Source organism: Labrus mixtus, chromosome 6, assembly GCF_963584025.1.
Source record: "Labrus mixtus chromosome 6, fLabMix1.1, whole genome shotgun sequence".
Taxonomy (NCBI): Eukaryota; Metazoa; Chordata; class Actinopteri; order Labriformes; family Labridae; genus Labrus; species Labrus mixtus.
In genome coordinates, this window is record NC_083617.1 from 357433 (window position 1) to 380000 (window position 22568).

General features: G+C 49.5%; 1 protein-coding gene and 2 long non-coding RNA genes across 10 annotated transcripts in view; all 3 read left to right on the top strand.

Annotated features, from left to right (window-relative positions):
* lyst (lysosomal trafficking regulator) overlaps positions 1-22568 on the top strand; it is an 85219-nt gene that overhangs the window by 29720 nt on the left and 32931 nt on the right. The window contains 9 exon segments of the mRNA XM_061039376.1: positions 3098-3189; positions 6195-6393; positions 8670-8760; positions 9532-11641; positions 13652-14594; positions 15350-15535; positions 17566-17722; positions 22229-22440; positions 22537-22568. The exon segment at positions 22537-22568 is cut by the window's right edge and continues 35 nt beyond it. Coding sequence (XP_060895359.1) covers positions 3098-3189; positions 6195-6393; positions 8670-8760; positions 9532-11641; positions 13652-14594; positions 15350-15535; positions 17566-17722; positions 22229-22440; positions 22537-22568 — 4022 coding nt within the window.
* On the top strand, positions 19581-22027 carry LOC132975081 (uncharacterized). 7 transcript variants are annotated; one of them, XR_009673228.1, is made up of 4 exons: positions 20421-20438; positions 20769-20833; positions 21743-21819; positions 21945-22027. It is a non-coding gene; the product is annotated as an uncharacterized LOC132975081 (long non-coding RNA). The 7 variants fall into 7 exon arrangements; XR_009673224.1 differs by lacking the exon at positions 20421-20438 and adding an exon at positions 20600-20614 and having other exon boundaries at positions 21743-21845; XR_009673229.1 differs by lacking the exon at positions 20421-20438 and adding an exon at positions 20600-20614.
* On the top strand, positions 19694-20364 carry LOC132975082 (uncharacterized). 2 transcript variants are annotated; one of them, XR_009673231.1, is made up of 3 exons: positions 19694-19828; positions 19902-19966; positions 20303-20364. It is a non-coding gene; the product is annotated as an uncharacterized LOC132975082 (long non-coding RNA). The 2 variants fall into 2 exon arrangements; XR_009673232.1 differs by having other exon boundaries at positions 19694-19815.

A 22568-nucleotide genomic window follows, 5' to 3' on the forward strand; every position in this document is an offset into this window, starting at 1 on the left:
GAAATTGACAGGCCGGAGCGGCTAGCTGTCTGCTAGGTGTCACCTTAGTTAATTCAGTCACTGACCTTTAACCTCTGGGTGGTGTTTGTGCTGTTGGATCCTTTTAGAGCTCTAATAAATACCTCTGTAAAGAAAACCTTCCAGAGAGTCGTGTGTGTGTTTAACTGACATCGGAGGAAAGGTCAAATCTGTTCTCTGAGCGGTGTGAACCGTTGATTTCTCTTCCAACTGCATTAATCAGCATCTGCAGTCTCTTTTTTATCAAATCACCCGCCCACTTTGGCTTGAGTGCGTTGTAATATTGGATTAGAGCGTTGCAGGAAAAACAACCCTGCTGCCCGGAATGACTGTAACAGTGAACTCTGCAGTTTCTACTCCCGTACGAGGAAAAGATCCGACGAGAAGTTTTTTAATTAGCTGAGTGCATCACTGCAGAGTTCATTAAAGACTCCATTCTTTGACTTCCTGTCAGTCACTTCCTGTTTATATTTGCTCTCGTGTTTGAGCTCTTATTGATTCTAATCACCATGCTGTCACTCCAGTCACCAGACTCACATTGTCAGCTGACTCCACCCATCGATTCACCTGCCTGCCTTCCCCTCTCACCTCACTGCTCAGGTGAAGTGTTCCTCCTTCCTGCTCCTTCCTGCCCCTCCCTCCTCCTTCCTGCTCCTTCCTCCTCCTCCTTCCTGCTCCTTCCTGCTCCTTCCTCCCCCTCCCTCCTCCTTCCTGCTCCTTCCTCCTCCTCCTTCCTGCTCCTTCCTGCTCCTTCCTCCCCCTCCCTCCTCCTTCCTGCTCCTTCCTCCTCCTTCCTCCTCCTTCCTGCTCCTTCCTCCCCCTTCCTCCTCCTTCCAGCTCCTTCCTCCCCCTCCCTCCTCCTTCCTGCTCCTTCCTCCCCCTCCCTCCTCCTTCCTGCTCCTTCCTCCTCCTTCCTGCTCCTTCCTCCTCCTCCTTCCTGCTCCTTCCTGCTCCTTCCTCCCCCTCCCTCCTCCTTCCTGCTCCTTCCTCCTCCTTCCTCCTCCTTCCAGCTCCTTCCTCCCCCTCCCTCCTCCTTCCTGCTCCTTCCTCCTCCTTCCTGCTCCTTCCTCCTCCTTCCTCCTCCTTCCTGCTCCTTCCTCCCCCTCCCTCCTCCTTCCTGCTCCTTCCTCCTCCTTCCTCCCCCTCCCTCCTCCTTCCTCCCCCTCCCTCCTCCTTCCTGCTCCTTCCTCCCCCTCCCTCCTCCTTCCTGCCCCTCCCTCCTCCTCCCTCCTCCTTCCTGCCCCTCCGTCCTCCTTCCTGCTCCTTCCTCCTCCTTCCAGCTCCTTCCTCCCCCTCCCTCCTCCTTCCTGCTCCTTCCTCCTCCTTCCAGCTCCTTCCTCCCCCTCCCTCCTCCTTCCTGCTCCTTCCTCCCCCTCCCTCCTCCTTCCTGCTCCTTCCTGCTCCTTCCAGCTCCTCCCTCCTCCTTCCTGCTCCTTCCTCCTCCTTCCTCCTCCTTCCTGCTCCTTCCTCCTCCTCCCTGTTCCTACTTCCTGCCCCTTCCTCCTCCTTCCTGCTCCTTCCTCCTCCTTCCTCCTCCTTCCTGCTCCTTCCTCCTCCTCCCTGTTCCTACTTCCTGCCCCTTCCTCCTCCTTCCTGCTCCTTCCTCCTCCTTCCTCCTCCTCCCTCCTCCTTCCTGCCCCTCCCTCCTCCTTCCTCCTCCTTCCTCCTCCTTCCTGCTCCTTCCTCCTCCTCCCTGTTCCTACTTCCTGCCCCTTCCTCCTCCTTCCTCCCCCTCCCTCCTCCTTCCTCCTCCTTCCTCCTCCTTCCTGCTCCTTCCTCCTCCTCCCTGTTCCTACTTCCTGCCCCTTCCTCCTCCTTCCTGCTCCTTCCTCCTCCTTCCTCCTCCTCCCTCCTCCTTCCTGCTCCTCCTTCCTCCTCCTCCCTCCTCCTTCCTGCTCCTTCCTCCTCCCTGCTCCTCCTTCCTGCTCCTTCAAATCAAACATGGAAAGAATCATAATGTGCAGCTCTACAACAGACTTGTTTATCGGTGTAGCAGATATGAGTACAGATATATCTGCCTAATGTCTCTTTTTACCAAACTGCTCTGTACCAGTGTAGTCAAACTATCAAGAGAGCAACGTCACCCTGTCAGCATCCAACGGACTCCTCCTTCAGTCAGACTGTGTGTGAAGGGTTTGTCCTGCTGTCTGTTCCTCCCGCTGTGACCCAGACGCTCTCTCAGGGATCAGCGGGCCTGAACCGATCCAGTCAGTGGTGTCAGATTAGTGGAGGTGTTAGCTATCTCCTGGGTGGTGTGATTGACAGCAGGATGCTGGCAGAGAGAATCACACTGGGAAGGTATTAACACACTGCCCTGAGAGCCGTGATGAAACCATCAGCTGACTCCGTTCACTGCTAGAGTCCAGATGAGCTCAGAGACTACTTCATGGTCACATTGATGTCTTCCTTATATGGTCACTCTGATGTCTTCCTTATATGGTCACTCTGTGGTCACTCTGATGTCTTCCTTATATGGTCACTCTGATGTCTTCCTTATATGGTCACTCTGATGTCTTCCTTATATGGTCACTCTGTGGTCACTCTGATGTCTTCCTTATATGGTCACTCTGATGTCTTCCTTATATGGTCACTCTGTGGTCACTCTGATGTCTTCCTTATATGGTCACTCTGATGTCTTCCTTATATGGTCACTCTGATGTCTTCCTTATATGGTCACACTGATGTCTTCCTTATATGGTCACACTGATGTCTTCTTTATATGGTCGTTGATTCCTGCTGATTCAGGAATTCGTCAGCATGATTTTAGTTTAGTTGAAGTTTGTTTTTTTCATCAAGGCTGTGATTTGAACTATATGACTGAATTAAGTGAATGTAACCCCCCCCCCCCCCATGTGTCTGCCCCCACAGATCATACTCCTGTTTTATTATTACTGTGTGATGTATGAATAATAATGTTTGGTGTTTAGAGGCTGTGGGCTCTGTATCTGACCCGCCTGATAAATCATTATTATTATTATCTTTATTTCAAACTAAGTTATTCAGACGGGGGTCCGGGTGGTCTTAACGGTGGCGGTCTCTCTCCATGTGGATTCATGCTGGTCTCTCTCTCTGTGTTCAGGTCAGCCTTCAGGGTCTGGAGCGCTTCCTGTGTCTCTTCCACTACGTGCAGCATCACCCCGACCGCAGCAGCAAGGACGCGCTCAGGTTCTGGTAGGTCACTTTGTTTTCATGTCTCCAACTGAGGTGAAGGGTCGTCACCTGTCATCGGGTTAGGGTTAGGCAGGTAAGACACCTGGGCCCTCTCCCAACAGCCATAGTTCAGTATGTAGTCTGAACCTGGTTCGGGTAACGCTAATGACACCACTTCCTCCCTGAAAGAATGAGACGAAGTAGAAACAAATCTCTGAATAGTGAGCAGCAGGTCCTAACAGGAAACAGCACAGACAGTAGAGACTGTCTGCTGACAGATTGTGGAGACACTTTGCAGTTTGGATAAACCCCGGAGAGTATTTAGTGTGAAACATGGAGAGAACGGATAGTTCTTTAAAAGAGGAACACGATGTGATGATTCAGGAAACCTTTAAACGTGATCACAGAGAGAAGACATCAGACGTGTTTCTCTCCTGAAGGGTCACTCTGACTTTAGAGACAAACTCTCCTTCAGTCTCCATACATCACAGAACATTTAAAACAATGAACAATCACCAGCAGAACATCTACTTGAAGGCACTCACACCTACACACACTCAAACATCAAATAGAAAATCACACCTTTATTAAAAGATGCTGATTATCAGGTCAGAGAGAAGACAGTCCAGGAAACCAGAGGCAGCTGCTCTTCATTATTTCTGTTGTAAAGTTGACCAACATTTCCCTTCCAGAGGAACAGCAGCTGCTCCATTTCCCCCTCTGATCCTTTGATTTAAAGTCACATCTATTACAGAGATATCTTTGAACCTTTCCATCCGTTCACTCTGTGATAGATACACGTCTCAATCAGACCAGTAACCGTCCCAGTAGCTCCATATTTACATGTTTTATACGACTGGAGATCAGAGATGATGAGGACGTACGAGTGTTACCACAGGAAGTGAGCACAGAAACAGGAAGGGGTTAGGGATCAAAGTGAGGTCAAACAGCTCAAAGGAACAAAGGTCAATGTGTGATGTAATGAGGTCAGTGTGTGATGTCATGAGGTCAATGTGTGATGTCATAAGGTCAGTGTGTGATGTCATAAGGTCAGTGTGTGATGTCATAAGGTCAATGTGTGATGTCATGAGGTCGATGTGTGTGATGTCATAAGGTCAATGTGTGATGTCATAAGGTCAATGTGTGATGTCATGAGGTCAATGTGTGATGTCATGAGGTCAATGTGTGATGTCATAAGGTCAGTGTGTGATGTCATGAGGTCAATGTGTGATGTCATGAGGTCAATGTGTGATGTCATGAGGTCAATGTGTGATGTCATAAGGTGGATATTACTGTCTGAGAGTTTGTTAAAGTGAAATGAGACATTCAAAGATGCAGCAGTGAGACTACAGGGAGACACTGAGGACCACTATCTACGGAGAGCCTGAAGGGACAAACAGGAGATTAAAAACCATGAATACATTCCTGTCAGGCCTCTTCTGGTCTCTCCTGGTCCGCCTTCTTTGTCAGTCTTTATAAAAATCCCCTGATTAGTTGTAGAGGAGGAAACAAAGGCAGTGGCTGTAATCCGTGTGGAGGTCTTCTGCAGGGCAGCGGGGGGACTCGTCAGTCTTCCCGAGGCCAGGCCCCTCGCCATGTGACATCACATGCTTTCATGTGATTCGCTGATCTGCTGCGAATCTGGAAAGCTTCCATTTGAAATTCCAATTTAATGGAATTTGTGCTGCAGAACAGAAAATTCAGTCAGCAGTGTTGTGAGGAGGTTAGAGGATATGAGCGTCAGAGCTGCAGTGAAACACACGATGAGAGCGAGGAGCGGCGCCCGCTGACCTCTGGTAAGATCCCTTTATACCCGTATGGAGGGTCGGGGTTATCTTCTTTACGTTCTAATGTTTGAACATGAGTTCCTTCTGGATTGTTCTTCAGGGTCTTCAGTCCGAGTGTTTGTAGAGTGTGTGACTCTCTGAGATCTACAGGAACACGTGGTTACACACACGTCCACTGGGGGGCGCTGTCTGAACACTGATGCTTATAAAGTCAGTTTTTAACAGATCAGATGCAGAACTCCGTCTTGGTGATTCACAGAAGACTAAATCTTTGGAGAACTTTTGATCTTGTTTCTGCTTGAGTGTTTTATTTGAGAGTACGGTTAGTGTGGAGACGTGGTCTGAACATTGATTGGTTCTTTCCTCTGTTTCCTAATTAAGGCTGGATCTGTAGTTATAGTCCTGTTCAGAGCGCTGTTTCAAGCCGCATATTTCCGCCCTGTGACTTGGCTCTGTGAAGGGGAAACAGCATCATGTGATCTGAAGTTGTGGTGTTGGGTTTGATCTTCCTGTGTTTATGATACTCTGGTGACAGTGAGTTTGATTATTCTGCAGCTTCTCTTCTTTTTCTTCAGATAAAACCTAGTAAAGAATTTAAAGTTTTTAACTTTGACTTTAAAAGTTTCATTGGACACACAAGGAGATCATTGATCGTCCTGACGTCTTGATTTGACAAACCCTTATCTCTCTGTGTTCGTATTTAAGGTTCATCATTGGGTCCCCGTCTCCAGTCCCCCTCCAGTGCCCCTCCAGTCCCCCTCCAGCCCGCCTCCAGTCCCCCTCCAGTCCCCCTCCAGTGCCCCTCCAGTACCCCTCCAGCCCCCCTCCAGTCCCCCTCCAGTGCCCCTCCAGTGCCCCTCCAGGTCCCCTGGGGACGGAAGTAGCTCAGTCTTTAGGGACTTGGGTTGGGAACCGGAGGGTCGCCGGTTCAAGTCCCGGTGCGGACCAAATCTGGAAGTTGGTCTGGTAGCTGGAGAGGTGGCAGTCCACTTCCTGAGTTACAAACCAACAATCAGTTATCAGTGATGAAAAACCTCAACGCAAGAGACGAGTCAGAAAACAGCTGAGAGACGAAGACGATTTATAACAACGCACCTTTACTCCGAGTCTGACAAATTAAATAACATGCAGCCAATCAGAAACAGTTCCTGTTGTTCTCAACCAATCAGAAACGAGTTCCTGTTGTTCTCAACCAATCAGAAACGAGCTCCTGTTGTTCTCGTTCTCTCCTCTCTGCAGCTCAGACATGAGTGGGGCGAGTAACACGCTGGCGAGGGAGTTCCTGACGGACGTCCATCAGCTATGCAGCGCGGTCGCTCAGAGAGCGGAGGCACGCGAAGAGGACGAGGAGGAGAGTCATATGGTGGCTCTGGGAGAGTACCTGGTCAGGGGGCGGGGCTTCCTGCTTCTCAGCACGCTGGACTCCATTATTGACCAGGTGAGGCCATCGAAACACAAGTTTCACCTCAAAGAGGGAGGCGTGTCCAGACAGTTTAGACCCCGAAGGGGTGGCGTGAAGTTAGTGCGCACACAGCTGATTGAAGAGCGTTTATTAACCCCTTCTGTGTCACTGAGTCGCTCGTGTTTTAAATGTTCCGTCTTCTTGCTTTACTGTCAATATGTGTGGACTGACCTCTAACCACATATCTCGCAGTACTTCCTGTTGACTCTCTAACGCGCCGTTAACCGTGTAAAACCGTCAACAAGGCTCTTTTTGTCCGCATGACTTAATCCCTTCGACTGAATCAGACCTGGTGGCAACCGTGGAGGGAATTAAGACCCGTTTGGAAGAAAAAGTAAATCTACTTTCAGATCTTTGAGCTGGGTTAGATTTGAGTTATAAGAATAAAGTCCACTGGGTTTTATAACCAGTAAAAAAGTCCTCTGGGAAACATTCAAACTCAAACTTTGAGTTTCTGGTTGTCCCTCACATTTTTAATGAATCTATCAAACTTTTCCACACCGAGCTGTTCATTAGTAGCAACACATTAAAGATTCTGCACAGCCTCCATGACCTCGGCTGAGATGGATCGTTTACTGAGAGCACGCCATCAAAGCAGAGAATATCACACAGACGTCACCGTTAGCATGTTCTCTCACATCATGCTCGCTTAACTTTTGGACACTTAAAGACAGAAACTGCTTAAATCAGAAGACAAATACAAAAGTAGAAGTCAGATAGATTTTAATACTAGAGCCAATACAAAGATCCAAATGAGGCTGAATCAGAATAACAAACCGACGCCAAGCAAATCCTGAGCGCTCGTGTTAACTGAAATTGTCTCACAGGCACAGGTTTTGTTTGCTCTGACTTTAAATGCACAGTATGTACATTCTGCCACCAGGGGGCTCTTAATCAAAATCAATAACAAAAGGAGACGTGGAGGCCGGTGGGGAATCATGGGAGTGATTCTCTCTGCTACTTTAGAATTAGGCTGAATGAAAGAGGACCCAGAATGGATCCCTGTGGGGCACCAGAACTTTAAAAATCAGGATTGAAACAGGATTAAAAACAGAAGTCAGGCTCATGTGACACCAAGCTCATTTACTGTAAAAGAAGTGGCCATGCGTGACAACATCCCACTTTCACATCATGTAATCTGTGTTAGCGGGAGCTTTAATGTGAGCGGTCACTGCAAACTCCAGCTGCAGAGTCTAACCTTCACTCACACCAAGTGTTGTTGACTCTCTTCATGCTTTAAATCCAGCGATAGAACATCTCAGAATGATGACTCTCCATGAGGATTCATTTAACGTCCTGTTTGTAACACTGAGCTGTTAAACCCTCCCGCCCTGCTCGCCACCTGAGCTCATGACTCAGATGACAAGAATTCACTTCCTGCTTCATCAGTTAGTTCTGACCAAGCAATCTGATTGGACAAGAGGCATTCCCAGAGCGCCGATAAAGGAGAACGACGTCACCGTTTACGTTATGTTTCCAGATTCATCCCAGAAGAGCGATCCAGACTCACTGAAACCGTCCCAGCGCCACACAGACGATTTTCACACATCAGTCCCAACAGTTCAGCACGCCTACAGGTTGCCAAAGAGATTCTTCTTCAAATGTCCAAATGTTTCAAATGAATCCCATTAGATAAATAACACATTGTTAATCTGTTCCTCGCGTCAGGCTCAGTGTACTCCAGTTTCTCCAGCAGAGGGGGGTGTTCAGTATATTAAACGACCAGACGTCACAGTCAGGTGTGTCTCAAACGACCACGATCGCAGAGCACCATGAGTCCAGGGCGGCTCAGTCGAATAAACAGGAAGAGCGAGTTCATCCTCAGTCACTAGCTTTAATGTCTCATGACCTTTAAGAAACTGATCTTATTCTCCTACTGGTGATTTGTGGAACTACAAACACAACAGTTCCCATCACAGTCTGTTCCCTGCGCTCAGGAGAAGGAGACGTTGGTGCTTTTTAATTATCACATGAAGGAGTCGTTTCTCTCCCAGCTGTGAGGAATGCTCCTGATGGAGCTCTTAGAACGCCGGCCGTCATATACATGTGACATTACTCTGAGCGGGGACGAGCCGACCTGCTCGCACACACAGATCAACACACAGAGCGCTAACGGCCCGCAGACCGCTGGATTCTCTGAGACCTGACAGGACGGTCAGGACCGCCCCAGGTAACCTTCCCCAGGTGACCTTCCTCAGGTGACCTTCCTCAGGTGACCTTCCTCAGTGTGTGTTTGTTTTGTTCCTCTACAGGAGCTGACGTGTCGGGAGGAGCTGCTCACTCTGCTGCTGTCTCTGCTGCCGCTCGTCTGGAAGATCCCGGTCCAGGAGGAGAAAGCCCCGGGTCAGTCCTTCAGTCTTTATGTTCTTTACTCTGATCAGCTGTGAGGTCTCTTGTGTTACTCTGATCAGCTGTGAGGTCTGATCAGCTGTGAGGTCTCTTGTGTTACTCTGATCAGCTGTGAGGTCTCTTGTGTTGCTCTTTAGTTGTTCTTGTCGGCTCCTCTCAGATAGTCCTGCAGACTGTGTCAGCGTCTCGGAGCGTCCTAGCTGAACGCAGCGTCACTTTAGACGATATGAGTCGGACCGTCTTAAATATCCAAACACACCGGGTGTAGGACTCGTGTTATCAAACAGGTTTCATAACAGTAATATCTCTGCTGGGTTTCTCGATGACTCATCTTTATTTAAGTGACAATTCAAACTCGATTTGCACGCCGTGCTCGCTCCTGATGTCGAGGATTTAATACGGTGACGCCATCAGAGGCTCTGTGATGAAACAAACAAACAAAGCGGAACAGACTGGCAGTTTGCAGGTTCCTCAGGATGACCTCAGGATGACCTCAGGATGACCTCGGGATGACCTTGGGACGACTCGGGTATTTAGAGCCGAGCTGTTGACGCTCTCCGACAAACACTCGACACATTTCTTCTTTAATTTACTCTGACTCTCTGAGGGAGTTGAACAAACAGCGATCAGCTGCAGAGCTCTAACTCATTGATGTTAAACTGAAGTATGAATTATATTCAGCCAATGAGACGCTTCAAAAAGCTGTGTGACATCGCTGGTAGTCTGATAGAAGTGTAAGACTGACAGATGTTTTTGTGTTTACAGATTTCACCCTGCCGTCCTTACTGGAGGTGTTCCTGAGCCGGGAGGTGAAGGCCGCCCCCCTCAGGGCGGGACAGAAAGCCCCCGCAGATGAGCAGAGTTCGGGGAAGAGGTCCCGCGTTGGCAGTGGAACCTGGAAGTCCCGGAGGTCTCGCAGGACGGCGCAGAGATACTCCGTAAAAGATGCTCGCCGGTCTCAGGTCTCGACCTCAGATTCAGAAGCAAACGTTGAAGACAAAGCTGGCCCCGCCCCTGGCGGCGCACGCAGCAGACGCTCACACGGCTCCACCTTCAGAGTGAGCTGTCAGCATCATCGTTCAGAGCCATCGCAGTTAGCACCCACTGCCCCCCCCACTGCGACAGAAACCATGAGCGCTCCGTACCCACACGCACGGGCCACCGGGTCCACGATGGCCGACAGTGAAACCCTGACGGACCCGGCTGCGATCTCCATCTTCAACCGCATGGAGAATTCGCCCTTTGACCTCTGCCACGTGCTGCTCTCCCTGCTGGAGAAGGTGTGTAAGTTTGACATGAGCATCAACCACAACCCCAGCCTCGCCGTCAGCGTGGTGCCCACTCTCACCGAGATCCTGACCGAGTTTGGAGACTGCTGCGGCCCGGGGGGGGGCGCAGGGGGAGGGGGGGGAGGGGCGGATGAACTTGCTGGAGGCTGGACGGAGGAGCCCATCGCGCTGGTCCAGAGGATGCTGCTCCGCACCGTCCTGCACCTGATGTCTGTGGATGTGAGTCAGTGTGAGAGTCTCCCTGACAGCCTGAGACGCAGCCTGACCGACCTGCTGCGAGCCACGCTCAAGATCCACAGCTGTTTGGAGAGACAGAACGACCCCTTCGCCCCCCGGCCCAAAAAGACCCTGCAGGAAGTCCAGGAGGACTTTTCCTTCTCTCGCTATCGCCACCGGGCGCTGCTGCTGCCCGAGCTCCTCGAAGGAGTCCTGCAGGTTCTGCTGGGCTGCCTGCAGGCCTCCACTCCAAACCCCTTCTTCTTCAGCCAGGCGCTGGAGCTCATCCACGAGTTCATCCAGCACCGCGGCCTGGAGCTGCTGGAGGTCACCGTGCTGCAGCTGGAGGGAGTGGGCGGGGCCAGGGACTGTGAGGTGGTGGGCGAGGCTTCAGAGAGGCTGCTGGGACTCATCGCAGGAGTATTTAAGATCATCAGTGCTGTGAAGAAGGCAAAGTCTGAGCAGCTGCATCAGTCTGTGTGCGCACGCCGCCGCCACCGCCGCTGTGAGTACTCCCACTTCCTGCATCATCACAGAGACCTGTCTGGACTTCCCGTGTCTGCTTTCAAACAGGCGGCGAGACGAAACCCCTTCGAAGAGGCCGGAGACGGTAAGGAGGGGTTGGAGGGAGATGCGGCGCGTTACCCGGAGCGCTGCTGCTGCCTGGCGGCGTGCGCTCATCAGTGTCTGCGTCTGCTGCACACGCTCTCTCCTAACGGGCCCGCCGTGCTGCAGGTCCTGGCTGGCGTTCAGGCCGTTGGGATCTGCTGCTGTATGGACCCTCGCTCGGTGGTCGGCCCCCTGCTGCACGCCTTCCAGGCTCCAGGTCTGCAGAGCTACCAGACTCACGTCCTGAGCGTCCTGAGCAGACTGATCCTAGAGCAGCTGGGAGGTGGCCAACCGTCAGAGAAAGCTAAACTGGCGTCCTGTAACATCTGCACGCTGGACAGCAGCCAGCTGCCCAGGCTGGAGGAGACGCTGCAGCACGCCGACCACGCCGTCACGCCCAGCCTGTGTTACCGCTCACAGGGCATCCTGCCCAGCGGGGGGGGGGCGGAGGACATGCTGTGGAAGTGGGACGCTCTGGAGGCGTACCAGGAGCTGGTGTTTGGCGAGGACTGGCAGCTGAGCCAGCAGATAGCGGGACATGTGTGTCACCTGACCCTGAGGGGGAACGCCGTCGTGCAGTGGCAGCTCTACACGCACATCTTCAACCCAGTGCTGCAGAGGGGGGTGGAGCTAGCTCACCACGCCCAGCAGCTGGGCGTGTCCACGGTGTGCACGCAGGTCTGCAGCTACCACAGCCGCTGCCTCCCCGTGGACGTGCTGCTCGTCTACCTGCAGACGTTACCCGCTCTCCTCAAGTCCAGGTGAGCTGCTGATGTCACACTGATGATCTGTTTAAACTGGAAGAGAGTTCTAACACCTAACCCCTGTGCACGAGACCCGCTGAACAAACCAGAACGCCGTTTTCAAAACACGTTTGGATCGTTTTTCTTGAACTCGCAGACGTCTCAGTGTTGATATTTCAGTGTGTGTGTGTTTACTTCTCTTCATCAGTGTTTCATGTCATCGTGTCTGTTTTGATCCAAACATAATTCAGAAAGTTAACATCAGTAACGTTACAGCCTGCTGTTTTGTGAAGATGGAGGAGAAGAGACGCTGAGCTCAGGTTTATTCTTATTGGACCTGAAGCATCGTGTGTAGAGAGGACGTCATGACTCAGTGAGAACGTTTAAAAGATCTTTTTTTAATCTGGGACACAAACCTGAGATCAGATCTGAAGTCTGACATGAAGCAGCTGTGACTAATACTTAAAAGAGCTCAGGACGCTCTTCAGAGAGGCTGCTGGGACTCATCGCGGGGGGGGGGGTCCAGAGGATGGAGAGGCAGTGAGGAGGTCTGATAAAGAGGGGGGTCCAGAGGACGGAGAGGCAGTGAGGAGGTCTGATAAAGAGGGGGGTCCAGAGGATGGAGAGGCAGTGAGGAGGTCTGATAGAGAGGGGGGTCCAGAGGATTTGGGTTTGATTCTGGATCTAACTGGGAGCCAGTGGCGCTGGATGAAGGTTGGGGTGATGAGGTACCAGGACTTGGTCTGGGTGAGGACTGTGGCAGCAGAGTTTTAGATGTATTGGATCCTGTTCAGGACTTTGCTGGTTTCAGACAGGACTCCGCTCCAGTAGTCCAGACTGGAGGTTATGGAGGCGAGGATGAGGGTCTTAGAGACAGATTAGATGTGGGGGTGTAAAGAGAGGGTGGAGTCCAGGATGATAGACTCTGTAAGAAGGTCTTGAGCCGGCAGACACCTGATCCATGTGGGTCATCAGATCTGTTCAGAGATAATTAATGATGATCAATAATTCATCAAAGCTTTGTTGACTGACGGAGACGTGGAAGCTGTTAGGTAACGCAAAGTCCAGTACAGCGGCCTGATAGCAAGACCTTAGACCACAGATACTTAAATATATTATAAACACTTAGATATCAAAGGTCAAAGGTCAATACTTAAATATAAACTTATATCTTTGTTGTCAGTCTTGATGAAGAACTGTTCAGACACAGTGAATAAATCTAAAACACTGCACAGCTGTGTTCACCTTGATAACCTGCCCCAATGCATGCTGGGATAGGTTGACCCCAACAGGATGTGGTTGGTGCAGAAAGTTGACGATGAGATGCTTTGAGGCGCTCTGTCAGCTTCTTTTAAACACAGTTTAAACTTCTCACCTTCATGTTTGAAACTTTAAGGTTCAGTCCGTCAGAGAGCTCTCACTGCATAAACTATCTTTGCATTCCTTTAAGTTTTCACACAAACACACGCTGTGATCACCATGTTGGCAGAGAGGGAGAGAAACACGAGGCCGAGTCCTCCAGTTTCTTCATGTTCAGTCTCATTCGACTCTACGGCTCCATCTGCTGCTCCATCCACATATTAATGGAGGGTTAGGGGAGGAGGAAGAATACTGACATATGGTTTGTTCCCCATCGTTAGATTTTCTCCATAGTCGTGATCCTTTCTATGAAATAAAAACTGTTTGAGCTGCACTGTAGATGCAGGATATTTTAATTTAATTTAATTTATTCTTTATTAATCCCGCAAGGGGAAATTCAGTTTTACACTCTGTTTGATGAACATGAACACAAACAGGATCCTATGGACATGCACTAATGGAGAGATGTCAGAGTGATTTTGTCAAATAAAACATGAACATTTAATAAAGGTTTTTGTTCTTTTTCTGTCAAAGGTAGACACTGGTCAGGGGTCAAAGGGCCGCAGGGAGCGCTGACCCACCTGGTCTAAAGCTCAGATGCTGTAGAGTCATGTTTATGTCCTTTTTCTGACCCTGGTTTTCTGAACCTTGCATTTCTTCCCGTCACAGGGTGATCCGGGATCTCTTCGTCAGCTGTAACGGCCTGAACCAGGTGACCGAGCTGCTCTACCTGGACCAGACCCGCTCTCTGGCTCTGAAGGTGTTTGAGACTCTGATCATCGGGGGTGGACGGCTGCAGGCTGACGGACTGCTTCAGGAGCTGGAGAGTTTGGATGCAGAAGAAAGGGAGGCCATCTTGGGCTTGGCTGAGGAGCTGGGGTCCCGAGGGTCCGGAGAGGGCCCCCAGAGCCTCAGCAAATTCTATGAAGGTCTTAAGGAGGCGTACCCACGTCATAAGAGCCGTGGCGGGCAGGGCCGAGGACCGGGTCGCAGCCGGGCAGAGACCCACCTCCATGTCATCAACTTGTTCCTGTGTGTGGCCTTCCTGTGTGTCAGCAAAGAGGCCGAGTCGGACCGAGACTCGGCCAACGACTCGGAGGACACCTCCGGATATGACAGCACGGCCAGCGAGCCGCTGGGCGGGCGCCTGCCTTACCTGTCCCCGGACAGCGTGGCCCTGCCCTCTAAGGAGCAGGTCCGCCGCGCTGCAGACGTATGGTCAGTGTGTCGTTGGATCTACCTTGCCAGCCCCCTGTTCCAGAGGCAGTTCTTCAGACTCGGGGGGCTGGACGTCTGCCTGCGCCTCATGGCCATGGTCATCCAGAAACTCTCCTGTAAGCCCAAAGATGGCAAAGCCAAGAAGAAGAGGGAGGGGAAGGGCAAAGGCAGCCCAGAGTCCAGCGCCCCGCCTGCCTCTCTGGGACCGGAGGACGTGTCTCCAGGCTCAGGCGAGGCTCCGGGTCCGGCTGAGGGAAAGACCAAAGATCCTGCAAAGAAGCTGGAGGAGGAGTGGCAGCTCCAGAGTATTCGTCTCCTGGAGGCCCTGCTGGCGATCTGTCTGCACGGCGCTAACTCGACCCTGCAGAGGATCGAGCCTGAGCTGTCTTATCAGGTACACAGTTTGAGTCTTTACCACCATGTTCAAAATATAACAACAAACACTTAGAAACGTTTAACACACACGACAAAACTCCTGGAGCCCCGGTCCTCTCCGGGTCAGGGTCTGAACTCTGTAATGTCTCCTGGAGCCCCGGTCCTCTCCGGGTCAGGGTCTGAACTCTGTAATGTCTCCTGGAGCCCCGGTCCTCTCCGGGTCAGGGTCTGAACTCTGTAATGTCTCCTGGAGCCCCGGTCCTCTCCGGGTCAGGGTCTGAACTCTGTAATGTCTCCTGGAGCCCCGGTCCTCTCGGGGTCAGGGTCTGAACTCTGTCATGTCTCCTGGAGCCCCGGTCCTCTCCGGGTCAGGGTCTGAACGCTGTAGTGTCTCCTGGAGCCCCGGTCCTCTCCGGGTCTGGGTTTGAGCTCTGTAGTGTCTCCTGGAGACCCGGTCCTCTTGGGGTCAGGGTCTGAACTCTGTCATGTCTCCTGGAGCCCCGGTCCTCTCCGGGTCAGGGTCTGAACTCTGTAATGTCTCCTGGAGCCCCGGTCGTCTCGGGGTCAGGGTCTGAAGTCTGTAGTGTCTCCTGGAGCCCCGGTCCTCTCGGGGTCAGGGTCTGAACTCTGTAGTGTCTCCTGGAGACCCGGTCCTCTCGGGGTCAGGGTCTGAACTCTGTAGTGTCTCCTGGAGACCCGGTCCTCTTGGGGTCAGGGTCTGAACTCTGTCTTCTCACTGTGTTCAGTGTAACCGTTTTGTCTTTGCGTCCTCAGCTGCAGTCGGTGGAGGAGACTCTGTTCGAGGTGAGAGAGCAGCTCTCTCGCTCCGGGGTGGTGAACTCTGACCTCGCCGTTCCTCTGTTCGACTCCTTGCTCAGAGTTGCAATGGCAGAGGTGTCATCCGGTCCCGACCCCCCTGAGGAGAAGACAGACAGGGTGAGTCCTGCCGGGGGAGAAACTGTGAGTGAAGTTACTGCTCCTTTTTTTAATAGGACGAGCACGTTATTAGTTCTTTCAGTTAAAGTCACCTGGTTGTTGTTCCTGCTCTCAGCCTGCTTTAGATTTGTGTTTTTCAAAGGTCCTAAAATGATTTTCTGACTAATCCCGTTCAAACATACCAGGATTTAGCCTTTACTCACAACCCATGTTACTTGTGTAACTCACGTAACTCACATTACCTGCGTAACTCTCATTACTCATGTTACTCGCGTAACTCTCATTACTCATGTTACTCGCGTAACTCTCATTACTCACGTTACTCGCGTAACTCTCATTACTCACGTTACTCACATTACTCACGTAACTCGCATTACTTACGTAACTCGCATAACTCACATTACTCACGTAACTTGTGTAACTCACATTACTCACGTAACTTGTGTAACTCGCATTACTCACGTAACTCGCATAACTTGCATTACTCACGTAACTCGCATAACTCGCATTACTTACGTAACTCGCATAACTCACATTACTCACGTAACTCGTGTAACTCGCATTACTCACGTAACTTGTGTAACTCGCATTACTTACGTAACTCGCATAACTCACATTACTCACGTAACTTGTGTAACTCACATTACTTACATAACTCGCATAACTCACATTACTCACGTAACTCGCATAACTCACATTACTCACGTAACTTGTGTAACTCACATTACTAACGTAACTTGTGTAACTCACATTACTTACATAACTCGCATAACTCACATTACTCACGTAACTCGCATAACTCACATTACTCACGTAACTTGCATAACTCACATTACTCACGTAACTTGTGTAACTCGCATTACTCATATTACCTGCGTAACTCACATTACTTACATAACTCGCATAACTCACATTACTCACGTAACTCGCATAACTCACATTACTCACGTAACTTGCATAACTCACATTACTCACGTAACTTGTGTAACTCGCATTACTCATATTACCTGCGTAACTCACATTACTCACGTCACTCGCATAACTCACATTACTCACGTAACTTGTGTAACTCACATTACTCACGTAACTCACATTACTCACGTAACTTGTGTAACTCACATTACTCACGTAACTCACATTACTCACGTAACTTGTGTAACTCACATTACTCACGTAACTTGTGTAACTCGCATTACTTACGTAACTCGCATAACTTGCATTACTCACGTAACTCGCATAACTCACATTACTCACGTAACTCGCATAACTCACATTACTCACGTAACTCGCATAACTCACATTACTCACGTAACTCGTGTAACTCGCATTACCTGCGTAACTCACATTACTCACGTAACTTGTGTAACTCACATTACTCATGTAACTCGCATAACTCACATTACTTACATAACTCGCATAACTCACATTACTCACGTAACTCGTATTACTCACATTACCTGCGTAACTCGCATTACTTACGTAACTCGCATAACTCACATTACTCGCGTAACTCACATTACGTAACTCGCATTACTCACATTACCTGCGTAACTCACATTACTCATGTAACTCACATTACAGTGTGTGTGTGTGTGTGTGTCTGTGTGTGTGTGTGTGTGTGTGTGTCTGTGTGTGTGTGTGTGTTGTGTGTGTGTGTGTGTGTGTGTGTGTGTGTGTCTCTGTGTGTGTGTGTGAGATGACTGGCTGTTTCTGGCCTGTGTGTGAATGCCTGTAAGTCAGCTGATTTTTGTCTTATGACCACACTCTCGTACTTTTTCCCTCCTGAATAACTGGAAAACATTTAGTTTGTTTATTTTTCATCTGTATCGCGGACAGGAAGTCCGCCTGTCATGCTTATTAACGTATTTTAGCTGAATATTCTCGTTGATTTCTTACGACAGGATTAGGTAAAATAGTCTGAATTTAATCTGATTTTAGCCCTCCTCTCTCTCTCTGTCTCACCCATTACTCTCTCTCTCTCTTTCTCTGTCTCACCCATTACTCTCTCTCTCTCTCTCTGTCTCTCTCTCTCTCCCTCTCTCTCTTTCTGTCAGAAGGTCCAGGTGTTGGCGGAGGGGGCGTCACCGGCGGGCGATCTGTCCGAGGAGGTGGACGAGGTGCAGAGCTGTGGCGTCAAGCCCCCGGGGGAGGAGGAGGGCTACGACGCAGACAGCGAGAGCAACCCTGAGGACATGGCCAAGCAGGAAGAGGGTAGGTCCCCACACACACACACACACACACACACACACACACACACACACACACACACACACACACACACACACACACACACACACACACACACACACACACACACACACACACAGCTCCTGCTCTCACCTCCCTGCTGAAACGTCTTTAGCTCTGGCTGTTGAGCTGTGTCGTCTCGTTCTGCTGCACCTCAGAGGTTGTTCCCAGCGTCTGTAACTCACTGACTGCTCGCTGTCCAGCGTTTGTTTATGTTTGTGATTGATGTGAGGACTCATCCTGATGGATTTCGAGGTTATGTGTGTGTTTAAACCTTTGATCCTGCTGTGGGAAATGTTGTTTCTCCCACAGTGAACCAGTTTGTTTTTAAATGATTTTACAGAATCATCATGTGGTTTGTGAAGCAATCTTCGAGAAACACTTCCCTGTTTGTGGTTGAAATGGTGAAATAACAATGACAGCTTTTTATTGCACACACATGAACATATGACTCTGCAGGAGCAGAAACAGGCCAGAAGAGTCTGCTCTGCTCGCATCTTTCATCCACTATTTGTTCTCCGCTCTGCTCTCCGCCCTCGCAGGTTCAGACGGTGGCCTGATTATTCCCCTTTTTACCTTTTCATTCCCTCTGAATGGAGTCATTGTTTCACAGCTGTAGCTGGCCTCGCTCTGCGGCCTCATGAGCCGCGTCTTGTGACTGTAAGTCCCCGTTAAATGGAGACTGTAACTTCCTGGAAAAGTCCTACATCCCATAAAAACACAGTGACTCTGCAGCGCTGACCTCATGCTGTAATGCAGCCCTCCGCCACTAGTCGGGGCTGTAGCCCTGGTTAATGGTCCTGCTCTTGATGCTGCCTGGCTGTAAACCAGTGAACAAATGACCTCATGGCGTGGAGCAGTTTGTCACTATTTGGATCTGTAAAATAAAGTCGTTTGTCGGGTTAAAGTGGCGTGATGAGTGACCACATCCTGCTCAGGCGTTAAGATGCCGGGAGGCAGGAAGTGCTAACACTGCACCGTTAGCTACTCTCTGCAAACCACACCTTTAACGCTGTAATCCCGCTAGATAACACTTTTCATCACAACAACTTCCCCTCGACTTAAAGGAGTCAGTAGAAATGTTTGTAAACATTCAAACTGGGCACCTCCTACTGGGCTCATCGCCACCTGAAGCCCCGCCCCCTCCAGGAGATATTGTGTACACTTACTGCTTGTAGCATAAACTCCACGTTTGCAGGTAAAAGAAGATTTATGAAGTCAATATTATATAAAATACAGGTTAAAGATGGAGGGTGAAGATGGAGGTAAAGATGGAAGGTAAAGATGGAGGGTAAAGATGGAGGTTAAAGATGGAGGTTAAAGATGGAGGGTAAAGATGGAGGTTAAAGATGGAGGTAAAGATGGAGGTAAAGATGGAGGAGGGTAAAGATGGAGGAGGTTAAAGATGGAGGTAAAGATGGAGGTTAAAGATGGAGGGTAAAGATGGAGGTTAAATATGGAGGTTAAAGATGGAGGGTAAAGATGGAGGGTAAAGATGGAGGAGGTTAAAGATGGAGGGTAAAGATGGAGGTTAAAGATGGAGGTTAAAGATGGAGGGTAAAGATGGAGGTTAAAGATGGAGGGTAAAGATGGAGGGTAAAGATGGAGGAGGGTAAAGATGGAGGGTAAAGATGGAGGAGGTTAAAGATGGAGGGTAAAGATGGAGGTTAAAGATGGAGGAGGTTAAAGATGGAGGGTAAAGATGGAGGGTAAAGATGGAGGGTAAAGATGGAGGTAAAGATGGAGGGTAAAGATGGAGGAGGTTAAAGATGGAGGGTAAAGATGGAGGAGGTTAAAGATGGAGGGTAAAGATGGAGGAGGTTAAAGATGGAGGGTAAAGATGGAGGGTAAAGATGGAGGGTAAAGATGGAGGGTAAAGATTGAGGTTAAAGATGGAAGGTAAAGATGGAGGGTAAAGATGGAGGAGGTTAAAGATGGAGGTAAAGATGGAGGTTAAAGATGGAGGGTAAAGATGGAGGGTAAAGATTGAGGTTAAAGATGGAGGGTAAAGATGGAGGGTAAAGATGGAGGTTAAAGATGGAGGGTAAAGATGGAGGGTAAAGATGGAGGGTAAAGATGGAGGAGGTTAAAGATGGAGGGTAAAGATGGAGGAGGGTAAAGATGGAGGAGGTTAAAGATGGAGGTAAAGATGGAGGGTAAAGATGGAGGGTAAAGATGGAGGTTAAATATGGAGGTTAAAGATGGAGGGTAAAGATGGAGGAGGTTAAAGATGGAGGGTAAAGATGGAGGGTAAAGATGGAGGTTAAAGATGGAGGGTAAAGATGGAGGTAAAGATGGAGGTTAAAGATGGAGGGTAAAGATGGAGGTCAAAGATGGAGGGTAAAGATGGAGGTTAAAGATGGAGGAGGTTAAAGATGGAGGGTAAAGATGGAGGGTAAAGATGGAGGTTAAAGATGGAGGATGGAGGTTAAAGATGGAGGTTAAAGATGGAGGTTAAAGATGGAGGTTAAAGATGGAGGGTAAAGATGGAGGTTAAAGATGGAGGTTAAAGATGGAGGGTAAAGATGGAGGTTAAAGATGGAGTTAAAGATGGAGGGTAAAGATGGAGGGTAAAGATGGAGGTTAAAGATGGAGGGTAAAGATGGAGGAGGGTAAAGATGGAGGGTAAAGATGGAGGTTAAAGATGGAGGGTAAAGATGGAGGAGGTTAAAGATGGAGGGTAAAGATGGAGGGTAAAGATGGAGGAGGTTAAAGATGGAGGTTAAAGATGGAGGGTAAAGATGGAGGAGGTTAAAGATGGAGGGTAAAGATGGAGGAGGTTAAAGATGGAGGGTAAAGATGGAGGTTAAAGATGGAGGTAAAGATGGAGGGTAAAGATGGAGTTAAAGATGGAGGGTAAAGATGGAGGAGGTTAAAGATGGAGGGTAAAGATGGAGGTTAAAGATGGAGGGTAAAGATGGAGGGTAAAGATGGAGGGTAAAGATGGAGGAGGTTAAAGATGGAGGGTAAAGATGGAGGAGGGTAAAGATGGAGGAGGTTAAAGATGGAGGTAAAGATGGAGGGTAAAGATGGAGGGTAAAGATGGAGGTTAAATATGGAGGTTAAAGATGGAGGGTAAAGATGGAGGAGGTTAAAGATGGAGGGTAAAGATGGAGGGTAAAGATGGAGGTTAAAGATGGAGGGTAAAGATGGAGGTAAAGATGGAGGTTAAAGATGGAGGGTAAAGATGGAGGTCAAAGATGGAGGGTAAAGATGGAGGTTAAAGATGGAGGAGGTTAAAGATGGAGGGTAAAGATGGAGGGTAAAGATGGAGGTTAAAGATGGAGGGTAAAGATGGAGGTTAAAGATGGAGGTTAAAGATGGAGGTTAAAGATGGAGGTTAAAGATGGAGGGTAAAGATGGAGGTTAAAGATGGAGGTTAAAGATGGAGGGTAAAGATGGAGGTTAAAGATGGAGTTAAAGATGGAGGGTAAAGATGGAGGGTAAAGATGGAGGTTAAAGATGGAGGGTAAAGATGGAGGAGGGTAAAGATGGAGGGTAAAGATGGAGGTTAAAGATGGAGGGTAAAGATGGAGGAGGTTAAAGATGGAGGGTAAAGATGGAGGGTAAAGATGGAGGAGGTTAAAGATGGAGGTTAAAGATGGAGGGTAAAGATGGAGGAGGTTAAAGATGGAGGGTAAAGATGGAGGAGGTTAAAGATGGAGGGTAAAGATGGAGGTTAAAGATGGAGGTAAAGATGGAGGGTAAAGATGGAGTTAAAGATGGAGGGTAAAGATGGAGGAGGTTAAAGATGGAGGGTAAAGATGGAGGTTAAAGATGGAGGTAAAGATGGAGGGTAAAGATGGAGTTAAAGATGGAGTTAAAGATGGAGGGTAAAGATGGAGTTAAAGATGGAGGGTAAAGATGGAGGTAAAGATGGAGGGTAAAGATGGAGGGTAAAGATGGAGGTTAAAGATGGAGGGTAAAGATGGAGGGTAAAGATGGAGTTAAAGATGGAGGGTAAAGATGGAGGTAAAGATGGAGTTAAAGATGGAGGGTAAAGATGGAGGTTAAAGATGGAGGTTAAAGATGGAGGGTAAAGATGGAGTTAAAGATGGAAGGTAAAGATGGAGGTTAAAGATGGAGGGTAAAGATGGAGTTAAAGATGGAGGGTAAAGATGGAGGTAAAGATGGAGTTAAAGATGGAGGGTAAAGATGGAGGTTAAAGATGGAGGTAAAGATGGAGTTAAAGATGGAGGGTAAAGATGGAAGGTAAAGATGGAGGTTAAAGATGGAGGGTAAAGATGGAGTTAAAGATGGAGGGTAAAGATGGAGGGAGTGTCATTATTTAAAGACGTCCTACAGAGCTGTAAATCAGGAGCCCCCCCCCCCCCCCCCTCCCCGCTGCTCTGATGGAGGAGAACTCATTTTAACGAGCTGCCTTCATCCTGATGGAGCGGCGCCGATGGAGGGGACAAGACACCACCTGTCTCTGGTTGAGTCTCTGATCTGGTGTTTTTCTCCTCACAGGTGTGAAGGTGGAGTCTTCAGCGCTGCGTGATTTTGTGGCGGTGGTGGACGGTCCCGGGCGTGGCGTGCTGCTGTTTCCAGAGATCTGCACGATGGAGCTGCAGCTTCTTGCTGCGGGCTCCCCGGACCTGGAGGTTCTGAGTCACGTGTTCCACAGCCTGCTGGGCGCCGTGCACGCCAACAGTCGAAACGCCGCCTTGCTCTATGACCAGGTTTGACACCCCCCCCCCCCCCCCCCCGCCTTTTTGCTCTTTAAACAGCTCAAACGTCTGGCTCCGCCTCCTGACCTCTTCTTCATGTTCACACAGGGAGGAGTCAAAACCATCCTTTGTGGTTTTCA